At 44.9% G+C, this 26,907-nt stretch overlaps 1 protein-coding gene across 1 annotated transcript in view; it reads right to left on the bottom strand.

Moving 5' to 3' along the window:
* The window catches only part of LOC144118954 (neprilysin-1-like), an 84,212-nt gene that overhangs the window by 32,933 nt on the left and 24,372 nt on the right, over positions 1-26,907 (bottom strand). Inside the window, exons 2-8 of the mRNA XM_077651715.1 lie at positions 21,773-21,881; positions 20,592-20,695; positions 16,680-16,718; positions 14,064-14,123; positions 13,315-13,494; positions 10,829-10,921; positions 3,614-3,813 (exon numbers count right to left, since the gene is read on the bottom strand). Of these exons, the coding sequence (XP_077507841.1) occupies positions 3,614-3,813; positions 10,829-10,921; positions 13,315-13,357 (336 nt within the window). The 5' untranslated portion in view covers positions 13,358-13,494; positions 14,064-14,123; positions 16,680-16,718; positions 20,592-20,695; positions 21,773-21,881. The remainder of the gene's footprint in view (positions 1-3,613; positions 3,814-10,828; positions 10,922-13,314; positions 13,495-14,063; positions 14,124-16,679; positions 16,719-20,591; positions 20,696-21,772; positions 21,882-26,907) is intronic.

Raw genomic sequence — 26,907 nt, 5'->3', positions numbered from 1 at the left:
TTATGAGTATTTTGAGAATCCCTGATGTACAACAAATAAAATAATGTGTCTTGTGTCCCTGTCTTGTGCAAAGCTACAAGACACAGAGGGAGCAGACTGGGTCAGGCAACAAACGTGTTACTGCTATCATAGCTGCATGCAATAAAATAGAATAAGTTCTCTAAGACTACGCACTAGCATAGCATGATGAGCAAGGCGGAGAAGTGTCTAATGGCTTCTTGACGCGTAACAATGGATTTTTACACACGGTAAACGTAGCATGGTGTCGTTATCGCCACCATCAGCCTGACTACACCCACTGCAGGGCAAAGCCCTCTTCCTTGTCTCTCCAATTAACCTTGTCTTCAGCCCGCTGCGCACACAGTATGCCTGCTAACTTCTTAATCTCATCCGCTCACCTAACATTGTTCCGGCCCCTGCTACGCTTTCCTAATCTTGGAATCCACTCCGTTACCCTTAAGGACCGTCGGTTATGTTGCCTTCACATTACATACACTGCCCAAGCTCATTTGTTCCTCTTGATTTCGACTAGGGTGTCATTAACCCACGTTTGTTCGTTACACCCGCCGCGGTGGCTCAGTGGTTAGGGCGCTCGGCTACTGATTCGGAGTTCCCGGGTTTGAAGCCTACCGCGGCGGCTGCGTTTTTATGGAGGCCAAACGCTAAGGCGCCCGTGTGCTGTGCTATGTCAGTGCACGTTAAAGATCCCTAGGTGGTCGAAATTATTCCGGAGCCCTCCGCTACGGCACCTCTCTCTTCCTTTCTTCTTTCACTCCCTCCTTTATCTCTTCCCTTACGGCGCGGTTCAGGTGTCCAACGATATATGAGACAGATACTGCGCCATTTCGTTTCCCAAAAACCAATTAAAAAAAACACGGATCATTTTTCTTTCATTGCCAGCTTCGTTGTCCTTAAATTTAGCCGAACCCTTTTCGTTGGCCAACACGTTTCTTTCGCCATAGGGGAGTACCGGAAAAGTAGATCAAATACTTTTCTCTTCACCGATGTTTGTAAACCGGCATCCATGATCAGCGAGTACATGCTAAATGCACTCCACCTTATTCTTATTCATCTATTATTCTTCACTCTCGTGGTCAGGATCTGCGGTTACTACCCGCCCTAAATAGGCGTATTTCCTGAGCACTTCGAGATGCTGTAGTGCTAAGTGAACAGGGCCACAAACAGAGCAGGCAATATGACGTTGCGATGCTTGTAGGGGTGGCAGAAAGCAGACAGCGACCGAGTGTGCAAGAAAAGAAATGAGGCCATGAAGACTGCGCAGGCAGAACGATTGCATCTAAAGGACGACACGGTTTGTCCAAAGTTGATTTTAGAGGCATTTGTCCTGCAGCAACCCCCGCTATACGGTGTTGATGATTTGGAGACATGGAGGAACTATGGCCCCAGCAGATAGGTTCGCTATTAATGGCTCCATTACTAAAGGTGGCTTCGGTTCCATTGTATTCACACGAAACCGCCTGCCTCCTCAGAAACGTAGTCATTTCTGTACCTCCGGTCTTTACTTCTCCAACGACCATGCCTTAAATATTAAAAAAACAACATTTAAGATATTAAAAATAATGCCCGAAAGGACTTTTTTTTTCAGTGTTCTTCCAGCGACATGAACTTTCACTAACGGACGGACCAGTCTCAGCTTTATTTAAGTACAAAGAAGAACGCTGGAGATCTCGGAGAGAGATTTCGCCTAAAAGCATGCCATCATTTGGTGCTACCTGTCAGCCTGTCCAGAGGCACACACACAAATGCAAATCTGCGAGGTCCTCCATATTAGCAGCTAAGGTTACAATTGAGCGAGTAGAGCTTGCACGGCGCTGTTTCCTGCCAAAAAAAACAAACAAAAAGAAACTAATATAAGCAGTCTTGCGCGATTCGAAGATCAGTAGTGAAGTGTTGTTTTTTAAGTAAATGCATGTTTCACGGAGCTATGCAGTACTTGTGCTATTCGTGGAAGTAAAAATCCAGGTGATGTTTATCATGCGTCCTGTCTTCTGTTCTCTGTTCATATCTGAATTGTTCGTTTATCTAATAGGATAGTCTCACGTCTGCTCCGATCTGGTGAGTGCCAAAAGGGCTCTGGTAGCGTTTTCAAATTCTAATAGGCAATTTTCGTTTTCCACTGGTTTCAGCTTTTGCGTTGCAATAGACGATTAGGCTCAGTTGTGGATGCTGAGTGCAGGAAGCTCACAGGCATTTGGCCATTCCCTGGGGCGAACAAGTGCGCCTAATGTTAAAAGATTACATGTTCTCGAGGCCGTGTACTGTATTTAGTGGCGCAGTCTATCCTGAATCATGCAGACAGAGTTCCTACTCATAGAAAAACCGATGTAATATTGTGTGTGGCCATCAAATGAATGCGAGCACATTTGGATGTGACACGCTGCTACGACAGCGCCGATATGTTTACCGATGTAGGTAACAATATTCATTTAAGACCTGCTGATGTGTACGTCCTGTGTTCCTGTGAGCACCGAGACAGTCGAGTTGGTCGCAAATATCAACGAAAAGGACGCTTATACGATAGTATGTCAGACAAAACAAGCTTTTCAGCAGTACTATAAAGTGAATATATGGTATGTGACCTTTAGGTCTCCAGGCTCCACTTGTAGCATTAACCTGAGTAATTTCTTGCTATTTTGCCCTGATTGAGGCTGTTGCGTGTCACTTTTTTTGCTCGCTTGAGCTTTTAATATCTCTCTTGCATGATTTGACGCTTGCTTCTTTTAGTTGCTTTCGTTATCATTCGTTACTATTGTATTTCCCTCTACTGCAAGGCACTTTCTACAACTGCAAATATGATAAAAAATAAACAACGGCGTTACATTTTAGAACAGTATTCAGAAGAACACAGTAATGCAATTTCTACGTTGTCCGTCTTCTTAAAAATTCACTTCACTCCGATAACTCGTTCCATGTCTAGGCTGTAAAAAGGGCGGAAATGTATGCTTCCATATAACAGTCCCTTCGTGCTTACATAGTGTTCCATGGTAGATGTTCAAAGCCACCAGTTTTTTCCGCTTCAGAATGCTATTCTACTCAAGCAACAGTCTGAGCTCTGGATACTACTCTGCATTTGCATGAGAACAAAATATTTCCGGCAATGGGAGCTCTTGTCCAGCTGGACCATGCGGCGCAACTACCGATGTCATTTCCTGATCCGGCGCGTAATTGAAAAGGACTCCTAATTTTCATTTGAAGCGTTCTACATGTTGAATTCGTTTCCACTCACATGCTGGCCTTTACAAATAATACATTTGACTATATCGTCTCCTCAAAACTCAAAACCCTCCCTAACTTTTAGCATGATGATGTTGCCCTTAGTACCACCAGTTTTCTATTGTGCTCTTTCATAGTACTTTTCGCGAAGCAAACACTGCCTCGATTTAGCAGGCATGTGGGTAGGGCTTACCCGACATGCGCATGACTTCCTTTAACGGACTTGAAAATTGCCACATCAGGAAAAATAAGAGGAAAAATTTGAGTAGCATGTGTGCTCGCAGTGAAAAGCTTCGCGAAATGCGGTGAGCTTACGTTTAGCAGTGCTAAGGCCTAGGGAAAGTAAACATGCGCAAATCTCAGGGAACGTTCGCCTCACCGTGATGATGTTGCGAGAGTTGTTGGCCAGATCAGGTCCGTATGAGACCGAAAAGACAGTCGACTCGCCCAGGTCCCTGGCGACGAGTCCAGCGACCGCCTCCACAGCTGGCTCACTGGCCCGCACGCTAGGCCAGTTGCGGAGACCAAGGTCGGCGAGAACACGCTTCAGCGGCCCCATACCCACGTCGGCGATGCTTTCTGCGAGAAGCGGTCGTTACGGAGTTGGGCAGTGACATTATTAAATATATCGAAGCGGTGTGGATCAATATACCTGATTCATTCCATTCGGGACGTTCTTGTAAAACGTGTGTCGTTCGCAGATCTTGGCAGTATTTGCTGCAATAACAGCGGGCGGAATGGGGCGTGGGGTAATGGAACTTAGGCCATAAGGCGCTATCCGGAATGTGGTGTGTGTTAGTCATGACTATTAATTACTGTGGCCTAAAATTCGAGTTCGAATAGCCTAAAACATCGAACAGCGCCTTAAGCGCAGCATAACTAATAGAAAGCTACCAATGTCACTGGAAAGAAAGTCTCCTTATATACAACCTTTATCCGTAAAGTTTCGAGACTGATTTATTTCCTTCTCTAGAAACGTTTCCCAAAATTATGTTGGTGTGTATGTGTAGTGCCATCTTTTCGTGCTAACCTAAGCTATTTCTGTTTATTGCAGTGGCAGCCGTTAGGTGGCACTACTTGTAGAAAAATACGTTGTCACTATTCGTCTGCGCATTCTACGGTGAGTGAATGTGGAGAGATGGACGTCCACCTTGAACAGCGTGTAAACATAAAATTCTGTGTGAAGCTTGGCAAGACAGCCACACAGACGTATGAGCTCCTTCGTGACGCTTATGGGACCGATACATTATCGCGGGCGCGAGTTTTCGAGGGGTCCGCACAAGAGGTTCGTTTCGGGGGGAACGTCGGTGAAAGACGACACAAAGCAGCGGCACCCTTCAACATCACGGAATGAAAACAACGTGGCTCGCATCAGGAAAATCATACAGCAAGACCGCACAATTACAGTTCGCATGCTATCATCTGCTCTCGGCATCACTAAGGCAACATGCCACCAAATGGTTTGGGAGAACTTGGGGAAACGAAAGCCTAATACCAGACTTGTGCCGCAATCCCTCGAACAGGACCATAAGGACAAGCGGGCATCAGTGAGCGCTGGTTTGCTCTCTGAGGCGGAGAAGTTTGCTGCATTCTTCGACAGCATCAGTGCTAAAGACGAAATATGGTGTTCTCAATACGATCCTCAAACAAAGAGGCGGAGCGCCATATGGCTGTTCACAAGCTCTCTGGCATCGAGAAAGGTTCGGCTACAGAACACCAAAACAAAGACGATGCTGATAGTTTTTTCGATGCCAAAGGTGTCATACACCACGAGTTCGTCCCACAAAGGCAGACGGTGAATCAGGAGTTTTATATCCGCGTGCTCCAAAACATGCGTGTTGCACTGCAACGCCGTCGCCCTATATGGACAATGGAGCCTTCTCCGAGATAATGCAAGGCCGCACACTGCTCTCGGCGTGACAAAATTTCTCGTCAAGCACAAAATTACTGTACTTCCTCATCCCCACACTTGTCTAACCTCTCCTAATGCAATTTTTTGATTTTCTTGTGTGAAGAAGCCCTAAAAGGTTACTGGATGGGGACCATGAAGGCCATTGACGACGCCAGGAGAAAGAAGCTGACAGCCCTGCCAAAAGAAGCATTTTGCAATTGTTCCCAAGACCTCAAGAAGCGTTGGAAGCTGTGTATGGACTGCAAGGGAGACTATATTGAAGGGGTGCCGCACAAATGATTTCAATATTAATCATATTTTTTTTAATGAAGTCAGCCTCGGTACTTTACGGACAAAGGTTGTATGACAAAAGCCTTCATCGAGGAAAATGGCGGAATGAAATAGGATGGGTTCGTAATAAAGTCATAAACTGCACAAAACTGCAAGCACATTTCCACTGTCGTGGCAGGAATGTAGCCCCATGTTTTGGAGAAAAAAGTTATATATGAGGCGTGCCTGCCTGGCTCTTAATCTTGCAAATGTAACTTGATAAATGCGGTCATCAGGAGTGTAAATTTTTCATTGCTTCAAAATGAGTTGATATCATTTTGTTCAATTATTTTGCAATCTAGACGGATGGTACGAGGGTTAGCACTTATCATAATTAGATTCATGTGTAAACGAGGTCAGCCAACACCCTCTAGACTAGTCAAGGCCTCTCTGCTCCTCCGTAAAATCATCACACTACGACGGGCGCCGGAGTACGTGCTCTTCCTGAAGGGACGGTGCTGCGGGCTCGTTCTTTCTTGTGTAACTGCAGCACTACGTGAAATCGTCCTTCGAAGATTTTGGCCCCATAATTTAATACTGGCATATATGTATAATGTCATTTTCTGTACACAGTACGCGGTGAATAGGTTTAAAAACTGAAAGTTAGCTGTTTCCGGATTATGAATATATGTTGGCTATTCAGTATCTTTTACTTTTGCCTAATATCGCCTGAAAGTCCGCAAATTGTTTTTTTTTCTGCGGGGCACTGATATTGCGCAGTGCGTTCACATATATCTTTATTTTTGTTAATAGCTCGCTGCATGACGAGGACTTGGAGATTATTTTCGGGCAAAAATTGAACCGTGTGGTATATCACCTAGCGCCGACTGTTTTCCAGGAATCTGACTACTATTTGTAACCTTTTTCTTCCAAACAAACGCTCACCCTCTCTCCACAAACACACGCAAAAAAACATTGCCATAAGGTATGGCTCTCAGAACAGCTTACAGCTCCATGCATGGCATCTGAAGTGAGTGACTGAGCAGATGCCATTCGACTTGATAAAATTGAAGCAAGCTGTGTTACATAAAAAGGATATGTTTATTAAGAAGTACTTGCAGCTGGGCTTGTTGCTGCGTATTCGTGAAAGACATGAGAGCGCAAAATGGCAACACGCTTGAGTGAGAGAGCAGGACGAGCGCTCCAATTTCAACAGTATTTATTCAAGGAAGAGCGTTTATATAGGCTCTGCCCTTATCCATGCTCTTAATTGCAGTTGGCAAACATTGTCAACTGCGATTAAGAACGTGGATATGTGCAGAGGCTATATAATCGCTCTTCCTTGAATAAATCCTCTTGAAAGTGCAGCGCTCGTCCTGTTCCCTTACTCGTCCGTGTTGTCATTTTGCGCTCTCATGTCTTTCACGGATATATTTATCACAGAGTACAAGCATTCTGAAAACTTTCAGAGATGTGCTACCCAGAGAATCAGAACAGCCAAGATTTCAGAGTGTTGAGCTTCTGTTTTTGAGCAACTTTCGCTTGCACAGGACTGTCGCTCCTATTTTTACAATAGTTTTTCACCAGAATGTTTGTTCCAGCGCTAAGAATGTGACGTATGACCAAGTGAGGAATATGACCGCTTTCACATTCGTCGAAACTGTCACCGTCTTCTATCAGGTTGGTAGCCAGTGTGAAAAGGGCTTGCTTTTGGTTCGCTAGAGAATGGAAATGCACAGCATACTTTTCACTTCGCAGATTGTTCAGGACGATTTGAGCAGTCATTAAAGCATTAACAACTGGAGGTTGGGGGAACTTGAGCCCTCCGCGATTCATGTTTGCTATAATTTCAGCATTCTGAATTATGATGTCTTCATTTTCAAATAAATTTGCTCGGCAAGCAGTGCATGCAAGTTTTTGAAGTGGTGCATGTGCGCTGTATCCGGCCACGTACGTTATAACTGGCAGATTTTGTGCCTTCATTTCGAAGTGCTTGTCATTTATTTCAATGTTGTACCTCTGTAGAATCGCCTCACCAAAGATGGCAGGTGGCCCTGAATCCATGTCTGGAAGCGCCAGGGCTCTTTGTAGGCGAAGCTTGCGTTCGGATTCGAACACTTGTCTGATGGACACATGGTACTGCGACCTGGAAAGCTGCCTATACTTACCAAATCCTTCCTCCAAGCAGTCTTTCTGGAACTTCCCCAGAAGTATGTAGTCAAACCCAAGGTCTTCAAGGCAATAGTTTATTATCTTGACCAAGGCTTCCGTATTGAGACTCAAGGCACTGTGAGTCTTCCGAGTGAGAATTCTATTGTCCAACAAACTCTCCCAGAGGTCAAGCCACTGCATGATGGTTTGAAGGAATTCAACTTATGGAAACAGCTTTTCTGCAATGGGAGTCTGCAGGTCATCACGAAGCCGGCGTCCTTTGCTGGGCGACTTCACATTAACAATCCTCCACCAGGCTTCGACAACCTTTAAAAATTCCGCTGTTCTAGCTGCATGCTGCAGTGCATAGCGTGGACCGCATGCTTCTAGAGCAGCTATGGTTGATAGGTTGAACGCTTTTAGTGCAAACTTCACGTTTTGCCTTTCCATATTAGATGGATTGAGAGCCTTTACTGACAGTGTTGAAGCAGCCTTGATAAGGTGGTCTCCTTCTTTTAGGTGAAGATCACGAAAGGTCTTGAACGAAGCAGTGATAATTTTGGGTTGGAGTTCAAATTCAAAGGTGAAGGAAAAAACATGCATGTTCTATGGTTCTTTTGGTTGATCCATTTGTTCCGAATATATTTCAACAAGTGAACAGGGTGAATAACGAAAAAAAGAGGGCGAGTGGGATCTGATGGGTCAGGATAGGAGCTGCTGACTTTTGATGACAAGCCAAAGAGAAACATTGTTTTTCGATTGATAGAGTTGTTATCTGTGGTGACTGCAATGATGCGAAGCTCAACCTTTTCATGCTCCTTTATGATGCTGCGGAGCACAGTGTTCAGCTGTTGAGCATTCATTTATTCACTGGCAAAAAGTGAACAACCCTTTTTTGTGATGACAGGAGGCTTTGAATCATAAAGACATGAGCTGTCTTTTCTTCATTTGAAGTGTTGCTGGCAGTGCCGACAATCGTGCCACCCTTATAATCAAAATACGCCTGTAGATGGATCTCATCCATCATGAGAATCACTGACTTCTCATGATCCTTTATTGCACTCGCGATCTTCTTCGCATAAAGCAGGAAAGAAGCATCCTGCTGCTCAGCTGCTGGATTTATAACATATGCATTGCATACACGCCTGATCGTGGACTCATGCGGCAATGCGAGACCTCCGCAGTTACGCAAGTATCTATAAGCATGAGGAGAGATGGTGAATAGAAGGCTGGAAAATTCCAACAGCTCGGGAGAGTAGCGGGGTGACTTGCTTAAAAGGAGAAAGACTCGTTCTTTTAAAAATGTCAAAGCATCTTGCCGATCTTCGTCTTGCATTTCTTGATTTGTTCCGGCTTCAAGAAGAGATAGCACAAGCTTCAATATGCCACCTGTCTTGGCTTCAGGTTTGCGGAAGGCAGGAGCCTTATCAGAGCTCTCAACGTCATCCAACAGACCTGTCAAGCACAGAATATCATTCACAGTTTTTGGAATGACCTCCACGCCATCAAGTTTGGTGACTTCGACATTATGAAAATAAAGCTTTAGAGAGAGGTCCTCGATGACTTTAACTGACTTTTTGATTGCCGGGGCACCCTCGACAGTCAGATTGAGGAAGAGTATAAAGGCATGCTGGGAAACCACCGTCCAGAATTTGGAGACCTTGATACATGGTATGTATTTCAACAGCGCCTGAAAGTTGTCAATTTTGTGTCTGTCCTCTTCTGCCTGGTGTGCCTCAGTAGACAAGTTGATGGCATCCTGTAACGCAGCTGCCTCTCGGCGCGTCCTCTTTTCATCTGGGACCTCTCGATACGTGCTTGCATTTGAGGCAAAGAGATATGCCGGGCAGTCTGGAAGTATGCTTGGAACAGCATCGGGTCGTAACCGTACGAGCTTCAGCGCCACTTCAATTACTGTTCCGGTCTTTGCATCCGTGTAGCTTGTTCTATTTACCATGTCAGACGGTTTAAAGTGGTGCTCGCAGACCTGAGATAAGAAAAAAAAAACTGTAAAAACTCTAGAACCTGAAGTTTAAACAGACAGGTGGATGACAGTACGAGAGAAATTTCTATAAATGTCGTGTGAACTGAATTTCAGCATTACTAATTCATTGCGACTTTACAGATTTACCCGGTCAAAAAGAGGCAGCACTACGGAACTATCTCGCAACATGATGCCCGCAGTGTTTTCAATGCAACTGAGGGAGGAGTAACAACGACAGTTAAAGGAATGTTTCCTTACCACCGACCGGTTTCCTGGAGTAAAGTCCGCACGGTGGATAGCTCTAATCCATTGGGCTCTTCTTGCTTGGTCCGAAGGGAAGGTGAAGACTCGCACACGCTCACCACCATCATAGTTCCCGCGGCACCGCGGTACGCAGCAATGCCCAGGCATTATCAAAGCCTGCACACTGGACACACACTTCCCAGCACCGACGTAATTCCTCGTCCTAACCGACGTCGTTACCGTACCAGTGCTAACTCGTAAACAGCGTTGAATTTCTTGAAACACGCTGCACGAACAAACGCAGAAATGCGAACACGTGCAACTACATTCACGAAATGAAGGAACCATTTATGTTTACCACAGTGAAAACGCATTTTCCTGTCGAGCACTCTACGAAAACAAAAAAATATAACAAAACCACGTGCAAAAAACAATATTACCTTCCAAAATAAGCAGTTCAACAAAAAGTATAAATTTTTACAAAATAACATTTTTATCTTTGCATCAAAGCAGTTATGAAAGCATCAAAATGTTTTCTTAAATCCGATACTTCGGCTTGTACTGCTCCGCGCACGCGTTGTTGCACCAACATCACGGAGACCGTTTGGAGAAGGGGGGGGGGGGGCATGACGGGCGCTCCTCGAAAGCGCCGAGAGCTGGTCCGTCATAGTGCGATGACGTAGCCACAAAAGAGAGGAGGATATGGAGAGGCCTTAGCTAGTCTAGAGGGTGTTGGGTCAGCTGGGCCCCATCAGACGATGGTTACGGACCAGTGCAAAAACTTGGCTTGCGCGGAAAGGCGGCTGATTGCCAGAGGCAACACAAGGAGTGGAGTGTTGATATTGTATATCCGAAAGGGCATTTCATTATATGAGTCAAAGGCTTACCGATTCTTAATGCTGCTTGTATTTACGCTACTTATGACAAAATTAGGTACTGGCTGTCATCAACCAATGGGCGGCTATGAATGTCTACGTGATGCACGGTTATCGAAGTATCGGTGTAGTTTCTTTGAGATTTGCGTGACCAGAAACAAACTGAGTGAGGCGCCTCACCTTTTTGCTCACAGCCGCGCACGAAGTTTACCAGCTTCTTTACGACGGTCATGTTGTAGGTTGCCTCGCCGTCATTCGACCCTGTTGTCTCCGCTGAAAGCAGTTATAGGCACAACAGTGTTGTTTGAGAGGTAAACTCTGGAAAATGCGGAGGACGCAGACTATTACTCCATTACTTGGCATGCGTAATTTAATAAGCGCAAAGCCCGACTACGGGCGTTACGAATATGAGTTTTGTGACGCATCACTTTTATGCTCTTTTGTACACACCACTATTTTTCATTTCAACGCACTTTTCTTCCTAGTGAGATCGCGATCTTGAGCTGTGACATTTGTAGGATTACTTTTCGCTGCTTGCGGTTTTAAAACGATAACATTACAGGTCCCATTATAGAGAGAAGCCGGCGTCAGCGTTGTCTGTGAGTGGAGTGAGTGGTGATGCAGAAAGAGGCAGTTTCACTTAAAAGAAAAAAAAATATGGTCTACTGGAATCGAATCACTCTCCATTGAGTGGAAAACATGGTACGCTACCGCTGCACCACTCAGGAGCGTTCGGCGTGCTACTATCGCTTTCTACTCTTAGGGGTACCTTAAGCGTCGTCGAAGGTTTTTATGTGACAGACCTCAGAAAGATACTGACGCCGTAGATGGCCTTCTATGAGAACCATTTGTCTCTAATTTTGCCCTATGTATACTGATAAAGTTTATCACAAACTCTTGTTTACAAATCTCAGACAAAAGAAAAGGCGCAGGTTCACATTTACTACCAGCAGAACGTATAGAGAACTCTATATTATAGAGTCGAGCCCACTAATAACAGCCGCAGTTAAAACGAATGCTTACTCATTACGAACTAGGGCGGTGCTACCATTAAAATGAGTATAATGGCTGGGGCATTGTATCTCAGAAAAAACGAACAACCGTGGCCGCACCACTCAGTTATAATGGACAACAATGCGGAGTAAACTCGATTCCGGAGTCGAAAAACGCACTCTTCCCGACAGCGCGCAGGGAGAATAGAATCTCCTAGCACGCATGATCTCCACCCATAAATTGTCAACCCCCAAAAAGCAATAAAAAAGCGGCATGGAGATTGGACTTAACGACCGGCCAAATACGCCAGCACAGTCTGCAGGGTCAATCGGTGCGTGGTTGTGTGCAGACTGGGCCCAGCGTTTAAAGCGGAAGCAGAATTGTTGCAAGAGCGAGGCAGGGGCAGCGTTGAAAGCAAATCCGCTCCGGAAGGCCGGTGATCAACCAGTGGCAGCACATGAGAAGTTTCAATATCAGTCATGAAGTATGTCTGCCGGCCCATCCAGCCACGTGGCGTGCGACGCCTGCCAAATCAGATCTCCGCCTTTTGCAAGTGACAAATGCACTGCGGAGCCCTCGAGTTGGCTCTTGTTACTTCTTTTACCTGGTTATACTCTGTGGTCTTGAAGCAGCGTTCCCATGTAAGCGCGCGGCTTTTAAAGGGACACTGAGGAGAACTCTATCATTTTTTTTTGTTAGCAAAATCTGATAGTTCGGCATTTCATGACTTTGTTGCCGCTTGACCGGGCGCGAAAGATGCAGTTATTTCAGAGAAATTTAGATACGAAGATGAAAAAGTTTTTCCCGCCGCTCTGATTCAAACTCAGGGAACTCTTATGACGTCACGGCAACTCTTATGACGTCTCAGAACGGAGTGACGTGAAATGTGACGTAAACGCAGACTCCGTGATTTCTGACGGCTAGCGGTGCGGTGCGCAAACCTTCCTTTGCCAGCCTCGGAGATTCGTGGCTTCCATGAAGTAAGGAAAATTCCTCCAAGGTGGCGCCTCTTGTCCTAGGAAGTCATCACGCTTGTACTTGCGAGATTGGCCTGTGGCGGCGACACCTATATTTTGGTTCTTGCTATTTTCTACATTGCAAGAGCTTTGTTTTCAGTAAGAGTGGCGTTTTTGTTATCAGGAGCTGCTATTCTATCGATACAAGCCAACTTGAATTTCTCCTCAGTGTCCCTTTAAAACTTTGGCAATATAACGAACGCTATCGAGAATGGCGAGGCTTGCGTCGGCACCCCGTCAGCTACAGGACAATAGAATGAAATTGCCTACCTATACGACAGGCTCGTGCCTGCAGCTTTCTTTGCCTCTTCTCTGGTTATTCACGGTGTGTGCGCATAAAATATCAACTCTAAGAAATTAAGGGCCAGCAACTCCGCACAGTAGCTGCAAACACCTAGAGCCAACGTGTTTTAACTCTACGTCTATGACAGATGGAAATATAAAGCGCTGTTCCTCGTCGATCAAATGTCTGAATGAACTTTGTAGAGCTAAGTATACGCACTTCCTTAAAATATAAGGAGCACTTTTTAGCTACCAATTCCCGCGGCAATTAATCACGTTTTGACGGTACTACTGTAGCTACTTTCTAGCCGTTCTACAGTACCTTACTCGATAGTGTTTCAGCGAGTGCGTTTAGAGTGACCGGTGAGGACATACCTTCGACGAAGGACGTCATGCCGGCCTCGACGCGCTCCCTCATCTCGAGGCTGTACGAGTTTCGGGCGGCGCCGCTGACAATAGGGTTGTCGCGCAGCCAACCCTCGCAGGCGAACGTGTAGAAGTCCTCGCACGGGCCCACCTTCCCGCTCTTGTTCACCGACTGCGCGATGCGCTGCGCTACATTTAACAGAGATGAGTGTCAGTTAAATGTTTTCTACCAGCACTGTCTTTCTTTTTGCACCATTGCAGTCAAAACGCGCCCACAAGACCGCATGATGACGTCTCCGAGAGCTGCATCACATCGCTATCAGCCATGTTACGCCCAATTGAGGACAAGTGCCTGGACGTCTGTCTGCGATCTACAAATAGTCCTAACCTTTGCCAGCTGCGCCGCAGCATCCTTGAAATTTTCCAAATCTCAACACCGCACCGTACCCGGCTGCGCTCTTGTTATTACGGAAGTCATAGAAAAAGAGGGCTATATATTTTTACATTCCCAATCATACGCGGGCGGCGTAACCAATCTATGGGTTAAAAAAGCCATTGCGCACTTTGCTGCATCTTTGAGTCTACCATTGTAGTTCTGGGGCCCGCCACAGGCTCTTTTCATCTAACTTAAGATGGATTTCGAGCATTTCTTTGTTTCGGGCTGTTACTTGCTGCTGCTGGATATATTAGTTCTGTTCAATACTACTTCTTAAGCGAACGCGTCTCCTCAATCGTCTTAATCGTAGTTTATTACCTACCTTCTCTGACGCAAGCGTTAGACGAGCAGGAGAAGGCACTTTTCGCTCGTTGGTGTTGTTCTGCGAGAGAAACAAGAAGCGAAAATTCAACAGGAACTCTTAATCACGCCACCCAGTTAGTTTTCTTTTTAGATCTATTACAGTACATCTTCCTATACTCGCCAACAGCTTTTTGCGGCTATGCTGTGGAAGCTACGAGCGCGCGCCGCCAGCTGAAACGCCCATCTCTGTCCCTCGGGAGAGTGTGATAAGAACACGCTTGCGAAAGCCTTGCGCCTCGCCCACGTAACTTCCACTGCATACACATCAAAAGCTGTCCGCGAGTATAACATTACAAACTTAACAAAAGGCAGGACACGAACATCGGCATGGCCTGTCCTCCATATAGCAGTTTTCAGCACTTGTGCAGCTCAAAATATTGACGATCCTGCCACTTAAATAATACGACAGCAACGTTTGAGCCGGACAGAAATGTTTATCCAATTGATTACCAATTTCTGCGAGCGCAGTACACTGCAGTGCTTAATATGTTTTTTTAACAGTCACCTAAAAAAAAAGATTCTTCGTGCATGAAAAACGATCAAGGCACTAGATTTCGTCCTGGTCGCCAGTAAAGTGCACTTTCGACATTGGATTTTTTAAATGTTTAATTGGACTGTTATGTAACAAGCTACATTGTGCCTAGTACCGTATCGTCTCATTCATGACACCAAGCCGCGGACGTGATGGATGTCAATATAAGTTTGTTTTGCATGACGTAACGCGCTGCAGAAAGAAAAAGAGACAACAGTAATTACTTCTAACATAGCAAGTAGACTTATGTACGTATGAGTCCACACTTCTAGGAAACCTTGCTGCGAGCTATCTCAGATGCTTTGCTTACTTGTATAGTGAGAAGAGGGCTTCTGTCCAAAAATTAAATGAAGCGTAACGAGACGCCGGGTTGGCTCATATCATTGCTTGCAGATGCGCTCGCACCGTCCTGATAAGTTTCTCGTAGTCGTCGTGTATTTGTCTCTATTTGTTGGCGCCAACTTTTCGACACATATAATCAAATGTGCAGGAAAAAAAACAAGATATATAAATTTTGATCATGTGTTCACACTATCATGATGATGAGGCTGGATGGGGCCGCATATTGCGAACGCGACTCACAAGCGGTACTTTAGTAAGGCTTTCTGACGGGCTGGTTGGTACATATTCATTTTTGATAGACTGCGCTAAGATGCACAGGACACCTCCACAAAGCTCAGGCAAGCGAAGGCTGCAGTTCGAGCGCGTAAAGAAGCTTTGCAACGCTTACTCAGCATGTCTTTGGATGGTTTCTTGCATAAGTGGGATAAGGTAACGCTGTCAGCGTTGGTTCTAGTGCCAATAGTGTGGCATTATAATATTAGGTTCCTAAAACTTTGACCTCACCACTCAAGGTGCCATCAAGAAAGTTTGTCAAAGGGAACATGGCGCGCCTCCCGCCAATGAACCGGCACTAGATAATGAGCGCACCACAAGTTTTTTCAAATCTTGTGTGCGCGGGAAATTGCGCTACAGTATGCCCCTATGGCTTGGTTCTGAAGTAAGCCCTGGTTATTGATATATATCTAGTGGCACTTCGTAAACAACCCGTACGAGCGTATGCGGCGTATTGTAGCGTCCTGTTTCAACACCCACCGGTTAGAAGTAACGGCAGCTTATATGCGACGTAGCAGCAGTGAACTGAGCGCTCAGATCTGTCGGGCTACCTGAACTAATTTATGTGGATTGGGTTCATCGCCGCAAGAAACATTACACGATGGCCAAGCGGAACCCTGCTTTTCCCCGCTGCACACAATATAGGCCCCAAGGCTTTGAGTGAAATCATGTGCAGGGCATTACTCCTTCGTCGAATCTTGCAGTGTATTTCGGGCGAAAAACGGAGCCGAGTGAACGCTACGGCAAAGCTTCGAGTTACGGTAAGGTTAGCAGGGTGGCTGCGAGAGGAAGGAAAGGTGCAGAATCTGTGCCATGAACGCTGCACACCTCAACCGCGCCGTGAGAAAAGGAAACATAAGGGGTGAGATATGGAGAAACGGGGAATCGGCGTAGTTGAGGGCACTGGATTAACTTCGACGACCTGAGCTTTAAAGTGCGCTGACATCCCTCAGCACACGAGAGTTTCTGTAGTTCGCCTGTCAATGAAATGCAGTACTACGGCCTCGATTGGAAGTGGTTGTTACAACCAAGCAAATAACGTCATCATTGCGTGCAATAACGACTTGATGCGAAGTGGCGAAACATGTGGCAGAAACAGGCGATGCTGTGCGGAAAAGCCGTTCTTGAACTCGTTGAGCGAAATTGCGTCACTAGGAGAGTAGAGTGTGAACTGGTAGCCGATCAAAAATCGAGCTTCGGGCAACATTTGATTTGTTTCTGCCTTAGCTTTCACCTTATGAAAACGTTCGCATTGAGTCTACTCATTTCACTAGATTTTTTTAAATCTTCGGAATCCCCGCGACATTAAATATGGATATGAGGTGTGACAAGAATTCATTCAAAAAGATTTTCAAGATCTCTTATATGAGCCACTGTCTCCCCTTTTAGGGTTTTATTTCACGCACTCTCTATAACACGTCGGCTTACCTGGTTTCTCTTCCACTCGGGCATGGACAGTCCTAAATGCTGTAAGTGAGCAGAAATTAGACGTCAAGTGGAGAATCGAAGAGGAGAACGGGCAGCATACCAAGAACATAAAACAATACGTCCTTCGTGACGAAACAATTTCAGTCAGGTCTGGTGTCACGTAACTAAGCAACTTAAAATTGTGCCACCATAGTATTGGGTTGAATGCCACTGCATGAAAATTTGCCTCCACACGCATGAAAATGAAGACCGGTAATTTGTTAGATCGCGGCCGCTCGGCCACACAGAACCCTAATAACGAACAGTGCGAACTGAGAAAACATCAACATAGCGGGATACCGTCTTCGGCGCTTCCCTGTTTTCACCAAATCCTCAAAACTGATTTAGAGGGCTTTAAACTTCATGGCACAAGTTAGGCTGTAACCGCGCATGCATTTTGAGACGCATTTCAGGCCTCATTTGTCTCCAACTAGTACCGAACAAGAACTACATTTTACTTGATTCGCTCTTTTTTCATATCTTGACTTTTTCTCTATATCGCTTATTAAACAGTAGTCACAGGCCTGAATTTTTTTCCCGGTGCAGTATACGATATGTGGCTGCTGTCTCAGAAGAAAATTTATCTGGAATAAAACAAAAATTTACTGAGTAGATGTCTACCATTCTCGTTCAATAGCTTTGCATTTGCCTGTAAATAATGGTCGAAAAAATTACCCCTTTAATTTTTGTCGTGTTTTTAAAAATTGCTTTTTGTTACAGGAAAGAACGTTTTGATACAATTAGCACACAAAAGAACTGCGTGTTTTGTTCAAATTTTCACCAAAAATAACATGCACTGAAGCATCTGTTTAGTGCTCACCAGACCCACAATCATTACTACTGTGAACTTCACGCTTAAGTGCTCGTCACTTTGTTTCTATGACCTTCTTTGTAGTTTGGTGTAGGCCGCTCTGAGCACAGGACATTCTAAGACGACGGCCCATCCTACCCTAATATGTGATTTAAAACTGCGGTAATATATCAAAGACACTGGTCGTTAACACGTCACGCGGCCGCCATAAATATTACAGCTCCCTCTAAGGGGATGATCCGGAGATATGCGTTCGAAGAAAGGCATTCTTTGGTACGCTTTCCGAGATAGAGGTGCTGGTTAGAGGGTACGTCCACGTTTTACATTCTTCTATAGACACATTTCTGAGAAGGTGTGATTAAGACCATTGCTAAAAAATAGACACTATGAGCTGATAAACTGACTGGAGCGAGCTTTTGTGTTCAAAGGGCTAGTTCATCAGCTGAGTTTGCACGCAGACCAAAACGTCGGTATCCTTCTAACACAGCTTGCGAGTGCGTCGTTGTTGGTCACCGACATTGGGAAGTCGCCAAAACATACATTATGAATGATTTCTAATATCCTGCTTGTATAATACAATGCGCCGCTTGTGCTTTGCCTAACTGCGGTTAAAAAACAACAGCTCATGCAAAAAGAAAGTAAACTTTTCCTTTCGACATAATTTTTTCTAATATGTTCAATGTGGTCAAGATTCAGACAATAACTCGTGGCGTTTTGCCATTTAGTTTTGAACACCAGGCTGTTCTCACTCTACTAAAGAGCAGCAAAGCGCCTAAGTCACTGAACGATATTAAGGAAGACTTAAGTATTCGATACTGAAAGAGAAACCAAAAATGTTTTCGTTCTCATTTCAGCTTAATGTACGCCCTTAAACACGGCTGTTACACGTTAAGTGTAGCGCAAAGACTGGCAATGAAACTCACACTATTTATTTATTTATTTATTTATTTATTTATTTATTTATTTATTTATTTATTTACTTATTCAAAATACCCCCAAAGGCCCTCATTTGAGGGTATTACATACATGGGGGGGGGGGAGTAAGTACAAAGCATTGTTATAAGGTTAAAGATATTGCACTAAAATAAAATAGAAATCACAAAATATTAATCATAAATAGGCATTCACAGAAAGGGTCGCAACAATGCACATAACAGCAAAATTTGAGCATAAATAACAGCACCGCTAGAAAAAGAAAAAGACAACACTGGAAAAGGTGCGCTGAAGTACAAAAAAAAAGACAAGGCGGAAGAAAAGAACGCTCAAAAAATACCTTTTTAGTTGTTGAAACATGAGTGCATAAGATGTTGGAATTTATTTAGATCAGATTCAGTGGCAATTTCTGATGGCAAAGCGTTCCATTCGGTTATTGTGCGTGGTAAAAAAGAATAGGCATAATGGAATGACTGGCAGTTAATGCGTTTAACTTTGTAAGGATGATCGCGACGTGGAAAGATAACTGGCGGTGGCTGAAAGAATTCATCATGAAGGGAAGGATGGTGATAAAGCTTGTGGAAAAGTGACAGACGGGAAATTTTTCGGCGCAGTGCCAAGTTATCTAACTCGGCTTTAGTCTTCAATGAGGTGACGCTGGTGTAACATGAATAATCAGAAAAGATGAATCGCGCAGCACGGTTTTGCAGGGCTTCGATGTTACTGATGATATAATTCTGATGAGGATCCCAAATGGCAGACGCGTATTCGAGTTTCGGACGGATTAATGTGGTGTACGCTAGTTTTTTTAGATGTGTCGCGGCCTCTTTTAAATTATGTTTGAGAAGTCCGAAAGTACGGTTAGCGGAGGCAAGAGTGAGATTAATATGATGATTGCATGATAAGTCGGATTGTAGGTTAATGCCAAGATACTTGTAACTTGTGGTGAATTCTACACTATTGTTATCAAGAAAGTAGGCGGTAGGAATACGTGGCTTGTTAGTGAAAGACATGAGCTTAGTTTTGGAAAGATTTAAAGGCATTAACCAATTAGAACACCATGTGCTTATCGCTTCAAGATCAGACTGCAGTGGCTGGCTGTCAGTGTTACAGGTTATACGTCGATAAAGCACACAATCGTCAGCAAATAGTCTGATTCTGGACGTCACGCAATTGGGTAAGTCATTAATATAGATAAGGAAAAGTAAAGGTCCCAGTACACTGCCTTGTGGAACTCCAGACGTAACATTAGCGTAACATGAGTTAGAGTTGTTAACTGATGTGAACTGAATTCTAGATGAGAGAAAATCTGCTATCCATGCAATAATATTAGGGTGAATGTTCAGTTGGGAAAGTTTAAGCAACAAACTTTGGTGTGGAACGCGATCAAATGCTTTAGAAAAATCTAAAAATATTGCGTCAACTTGGAAACCAGCGTCAATCAGTGCATGAATATCGTTAATAAAACCGGCAAGTTGGGTGTCGCATGAGTAGCCCTTGCGAAAACCGTGCTGATGATCGAAGATAATGTTATGATCTTCAAGGTAGTTGATGACCTGAGTATGTATAATATGCTCGAGTAATTTACAAACTGTACTTGTTAAGGAGATGGGACGATAGTTAAGCGGAGAAGCACGATCACCTGATTTGAAAATGGGTATTATCTTAGCTATGCGCCCGTCGTTAGGAATGGTGCCAGTTGATAGCGACTGGGAAAATAATGCGGTTAACATGGAACAAATGCAAAGTGATGTATTCCTTAAAATTTGGCTTCTTTTGGTGGAGCGCGCGTGATTATGGTTCGAGACCTGCGATAGGAAGGGTGATGTGGAAGGACCGCAACGAGCTCATCGAACGGCTGTTTCGAACGTTCATTCGACTTCCTGTAGCCTTTCGTGTCGGTACGTATTGCTTCAACGCCGGTATCCTTGCGTTCTACATGCAGGATCGAATAGTAGATTTAGACGATCAAACAAATTAAAATTTAAATTAATCGAAGGATAAAACAGCGTGTGTTTTGCGGCTTGCAGCGACATGGGGGAACGATGTCGCTTCACCTCTGCAAGCAGACTGCACCGGAGACTCAGTAATGTGAACACTTCGAATATGCATGCATGAGGTTGGCTTACCGGACTTCTTCACGACGACGGTGGTGACGCTCACCGACACCGTCAGAAGGCTGAGGACAGCTGCAACCGACGCCGATAAGATGAGGTACCTCTTCAAGGTCCACCTGATAATAGTAAAGGCCGCATCGTTCCTAGGTACAGCCGCGATTTAATGGTGGGAAAAACAATAAATTTGCCCAGAAAACAGCTAAAGAAAACAAGCCTTCCCCCCCCCCCCCCATTATGGTGGCGAATGCCTTTAGGAAGCTCCCCGTGCCACCCTTTCTTTTTTTTTTTGGTTTAATGTACCAAGGTAGTCACATCTGATAGTACCGACAGTGGAAAGTTATCTAATTTTATTTTGCTATGTCATTAAATCTGAACTTTGACACACTCCATCGTGCTTTGCACGTTCCTTCCTTGTCCTTGCTCTGGTGCGTTGTTTTCATCTTTATCTGAAATATAACCAACGTGAGCAAACGGAGCTACGTTTTTTTTTATTTAAAGGATTTCAAGGCTTTCAGTACAATTTATTAATTTCTTGCTCGTGAAGGCCCTCCATTTCCATGTTCACTTGAGTTTCATACCATCGAGATTCATTATGTGCGAAGAAACATGCGGCGGTCTTCGCCATTAGACACTACAGTCCAAAAAGTAGCGCAGGGGACTGAAAAAGCCCCTGCAGAAATCATTACTGACCGATCGATCAAACCACGACTGCGACAAATAGACATCAAAAGTGCGATATTGTTCGTAATATTTATCACCTCAGCCATATGTCCCCTGCAGGTCAAAAGCCGTTTTTACTGTTTTCCAGCTAACGTCGTCCTGTGCCAGCTGCAGCCAAGGTATCCCCGAAAATTTAATATTATCCATCAACCTGATCGTCTGTCTTACGCTGCTATGTTTGCTATCCTTTGTTATCCGTATAGTTACTCCAAGCGACCATTGGTTATGTGCTGTCCACGTTGTACTCCATGTCCACGAGAATTTGTTCTTTTTGATTTCCGCAAGGTTTTCATTAACTCTCCGTTGTTACCTGACTCACTCTGCTTCTTTCTGTCTCTTGACATTACACCTACCATTTTCTTCACCACCGCTCACTGTCCAGAGCCACAATATCCGCTCTCTGAATTTTAACGCACAAGTTGTCCATTGTACGAAACTCCATCACCTGCGTCATACCGCGGCGTTTACCCCACCTTTCGGCGTCGCTCGATGGAAGTGCGGGGATGAGGTCGCCGAAGCTCAGCTCGGGCTCCTCCGTTTGCTGCTGCGGTCGCCTCCGCCGCGGGCTCCCGAACGAGAACGCTGCGTGGTTCGCGAGGTATACTTTAAAAAAGGTGTAGCTTACGAAACACTGTGCGCTGGTTCTGATGATGAATTTGAGAGAAAGGTATGACGCACAGTGCTCCAGAAAGCAAATAAATGAACAACCAGGTGCATTTCAAAAAGGGTACGACACTTATGGCACATTCGGAAAGATAAGGAACGCAGCAAACAAAAATTAAGCGAATGTTTTTGAGCATCAATAAAGAGAAAATATAAAATTTCTGTGTTTATAATCAGATTGTGCGATCATTCGCAAGCATTTCGTCTCTATAGCAGTCCGACACCATATTTTCCAGAGCCCAATAGTGTTCTCATATTTTCAAGATGAATTGAGGTTTTGTGGAACTCTGCTCCGCACCACAGCATCTGGCGCGTGGTGACAAGATCACCTTACAAGGAGGGTACCGCAACACGGTTCCCTCAGTCCGGATCACTGTGGCTGGGACCCCGTTGTTTCGGAATAAAGGGAAGTTTTAAAAGCCATTTCCTCGCAAGAGTTGGCCTTCATTCTCTGCACGAAGTTCACGTCGCTTTGCCAGGCGTCAGTTCCATCCTTCGCTTAACTTCTCTCTTATTCGCCCAACTCTTGATTGTGGAGTGCAGATTATGAAACTTCTGTTGTATACGCACGAGTCGGACGTCATATTCACAAGGCGATGTATTTTGTGTCAAGAAGCCTTGGTTTACAGCGGGGCAGCGGGACCTTGGTGCGACAGGACTTTTCGTTTCTTGAATGTATTCTACTATACCTCCCAAGTTAAGGGGCTGTTCGATTATAGAACTGAAAAGGTGATAACATTGAATGGTAGTTTCTTCTAGCCTTTTTAAATGCTTGCGAAAGTAGCAGTAATGTCATGAACGCACCAGAAAGGCCGCTGAACCTGGATGTATTCCGCGACATGCTGCAGCAGCCTGGAGGGAAAAAATACAGTGTTATGCCTGCCCAGAATACCAAAGAAGGCGCTCAACTCAAAGCAATGCGTTGGTCACGACACCGTTTCTCGTAATAGAATCATCATCGTAATTATCAGCCCGACTACGCCCACTGCAGGACAAAGGCCTCTCCCATGTCTCCCCAATAAACCATGTCATTTGCAAGCTAAGGGCATCGTATCCCCACAGATTTCTTAATCTCATTCACCCGCCTAACTTTCTGCCGCCCCCTGCTACGCTTGTCTTCTCTGGGAATCCACTCCGTTACCTTTAATAACCAGTGGCTATCATGCCTTCGCATGGTCTGCCCTTCCCAGCCTATTTCATCTTGATGTCAACTAGGATGTTATTAACCCGCGTTTCTTCCCTCACCCACTCTGCCCGCTTCCGCTTTCTTAACGTTACACTATCATTTTTCTTTCCATAGCTCGCTGCGTTTTCCTTCACTTCAGCAGACTCCTTTTCGTTGGCCTCTACTTTCTACTTCATATGGGAATACCGGTAAGATACAGGATAAGTAAAATAGCAGGTTAGGGCTAGCAATCAAAGATCACTACTTTGAATTCCTATTTCAAAATCGGTTACAGATTGTAAATTACAGCGTAAAAAGTGCACACAAAACAGCCGAAATACCTTGCCGTTTTGTAAAAGCATGCTTAGCACCTGTGTCATGAAAGTGGGGGAATAAATGACCAACGTACCTGGCGAAGCTGTTCTCGTACTGCTTTATCTTCTTCTTGTTCTTCTTCTACCTTATCGGAAAACCATATGGATATGGCGGACGTCATTTCATGCAACGGGATGAGATTTAGAGCTGGGAATTACCGTAAACATTGCGGAATAGAGGGAAGAGCATATAAGCAATTTTAGCATCTAGTACTCTTCGAGGCATTTCTGAGGTATGGACGAGGGTGGCGCTGATGAACACCCGCGAGGTAAAGTTAGATGCATCAAATATACCGCCCCCCCCCCCCCCCCAATTTAAATGACTGAAGAGCCGCCGCCGTAGCTCAGTTGATAGAGCTCCTGGCGCGATATTCGCACGTCGGTGGGTTCGGATCCCACCGGCGGCATTTGGTTGTTTTTCTTCTATTTTTTCAATAATTATCTTTCAGCGATTAAGTATTTACACTCATATTTTTCAATTAAAGAAAGGTCAGACAATCTCTTATTATGTCACGAAAACTGCGAGAAAGACGGTGCAAGAAGATAAGGACCGACAGTCGCTTCTTGTCTCCCTGTCCCGTTTTTCGCGCTGTTCCACTGCTTTGAGCATAAACCAGCTGTCCGAAAAATCTTCCCTTTCGCAGTTAACTCCCCTCTGCAATTCGGTTTCTTTTACTGATGCCTGCATTCATATTAAACATAACAAAGTAAATCATTCAGACCAACAACCTACGTACAAAATAACAAAAAGAATATCAGGACATCCTCCTGTCCAAGTCACCCAGTCCATACTGCCTGCGCAAGGAGACTAAAAACAGCACGAAGATGTACAAAACGTGGCATCCAATATGTAAGTTATCACTTCTTTCTTCTGTTCGACAATTTAGGCCGCAGTACTGATTTTAGCACGTGTCCATTTAGCAGTTCTCTAATGAAGTATTGGTTATAAATATATTAAGCAAGCGTCTGATTGTATCTATATTTAGATGATTTTTTTACCTGAATAATTGAGATATTGTATCGCTCGTACTACCTGTTTCACGCTGGCGTCAGCTCAAACGTTCGGCAGGTGGCACATGACGCAACCCTGGAAATCTGTGACACCGATTCTTTTTTCTCGAGAAGGGTCCCAATGCTATCGCATTAAAAATGCTACTTCGCTCAGAGAAACCGTATAGAGCGCAAGACATAGCTGTTTTCTAGACTTGCCGAAATTCCTGAGGAGACGGCCTCATAATTTTATCTGTATTTATTTTCATATTTAACTTCTTTTCTAAGCCCTAACAAGTACTACCTTCGAATTCGCCTGACAAATACAATAATCTTCCATCATCATCATTATCAACCTGACCACGCCCACTGCAGGGCAAAGGCCTGTCCCGATTTTTCCAATTAACTCTCTCCTGTGCCATTCACGGCCAACTTATCGCCGCAGACTTATCTCAGCCGCCCTCCTAACTTTATGCCGTCCCCTGCTATGGTATTCGTTCTCTCAGAATCCAGTCTGTTTTCCTTTACGAAAATCGGTTACCTTACCCTCGCATTACATGCCCTGCGCAAGCCCATTTCTTAATCTTGATTTCGACCAGGATGCCATTAATCCGCGTTGGTTGCCCGACGCACCCTTCCCTCTTCCTGTCTCCTAACGTTACGCCTATCATTTTCGTTTCTATAGCTTGCTGCGTTGCCTTCAATTTAAATACAAGCGTTTTCGAAAGCCTCAGTGTTCCTGCCCTATTGATGAGTAGTGGTAAGATAAAGCTGCTTAGACTTTTCTCTCGAAGGATATTGGTAAACTGCCATTCATGATCTGAGAACACGTGCCAAATGCGGTCTACCCCATTCTTATTCTTCTGGTTAATGCACTCTCTTGATCCGCATTTGTAGCCACTACCTGCCCTAAGTAGATGTATTCCCTTATCGCTTGCAGCGCTTCGCTACTAATCGTAAACTGCGGTGTTCCCTTCCGAGACTGCTGAATCTTACTTTAGCTTTTTGCATACTAATTTTAAGGATCACTGTTCTGCTTTCCAAGTCTGTCACTGATCATGCTTTTCAGTTCATCTTTCGAGAGACTTAGCAAAGCAATTTTATCAGTGAATCGACGATTTATAAGGCATCCTCCATTAAGTCTTATCCCCAACTGTCCCCCAAGTAACTATTTTTAAGTCATGCTGAATACCCTTCCTGAAATCCTATCCTCTGCACGCTTCCTGGCTTTAAGCCGCCAATCCTTGCGCCTCTTTTTGGTAATGTCTGCAGCGGGTATGCTCAGGTTACTTTTCTTAAGCCCATTTTCTATAGTACTGGAAATTCGCATCAAGCAGTAACAAGAAGGCATAGGTGGCCGCTGAAAGCCGAACGAGCCACGAAACTATTTCATAAGCAATGCCGGAACTAGCTGTTTGGATTTACGTGTGATAGTGAGCGGTTCCGCCATGACCTCCATAGGCACATCATTATCATTGACTTTCAAATTGTAGATGGAGATTGTATTGCATAAGATCTCTGTCTCTTCAGCCGGGCTCGGTTGGCGTGAGCCTGTAAATGAAGCCATAGGCTGGCTGAGATTGGGTTCCCAAGAGCATGGGTAAGCTCTCACTCGAGGCGACCCTATTGAAAATAGGGCTAATTTGTGTTCCCAAAAGAGGGTACGGCGCCTCGGGGCTGACGGTTGCTTGGAAGGGGTGAACCGCGGCCCCAACTAGAACATTGCCAGTTTCACTGATGATGGGCTGGATTGACTGGTGCGCTGTGGTAGGCTGTAAACAGGAGGGTTGGCTACATGGTCACAGTCTAAGTTTGTGTCCGGGGCGGTGGAATACTAGGTTTGCTCCCAGGACGGCTAACGCTGGAAGGGCTAGCGTCCTCATGTAACCTAGCGATATGCGGGCACTGGCGATGCAGCCCCTAGGTGTAACGCTGGGATTAGTTGCGTGCTCCTGTAATCCATTGAAAAGGAGGCGACGTTAATCGTGAACCTGGGAAGGGCTGGTGATGACTCTCTCCCAATAGCCCGAAGCGATAGTGTTTATACACCATGGCAGCTTAGGGCTATGACTGACTAAACCATCCCCGCTGACTAAAGCCATCAGGGGTAGGGGTGTTCCTGTGTAACCGGCGCACTTCGATCACTAGGGAGCTCTACTTGGGTCTGTCCTTGTTTCCCTCCGGGAAACGAGTGCCATCTCTGCGAAACGCTGAAGCCTGCGGGCGTCTCATTAGGCTAAGAGAACGAGGGTGATTGGAAAGCAGAACTGGTGCTTGCGTCCTTTGAGAGTCTGTGAGTGATACCGCTCGGAGACCAAAGGGGTATGGCATGAAGCCCACACTCGCGCTTCCTGTACGTAGGTGGTAGGTGGTGGCTTAGTACACCAGGGCTGGCATCAAGTTCAAGACATTTAAA

This window comes from Amblyomma americanum, chromosome 2 (assembly GCF_052857255.1).
Source record: "Amblyomma americanum isolate KBUSLIRL-KWMA chromosome 2, ASM5285725v1, whole genome shotgun sequence".
NCBI lineage: Eukaryota > Metazoa > Arthropoda > Arachnida > Ixodida > Ixodidae > Amblyomma > Amblyomma americanum.
The sequence above is the reverse complement of the archived record's forward strand: the minus strand, read 5'-3'. Positions and strand labels throughout refer to the sequence as shown.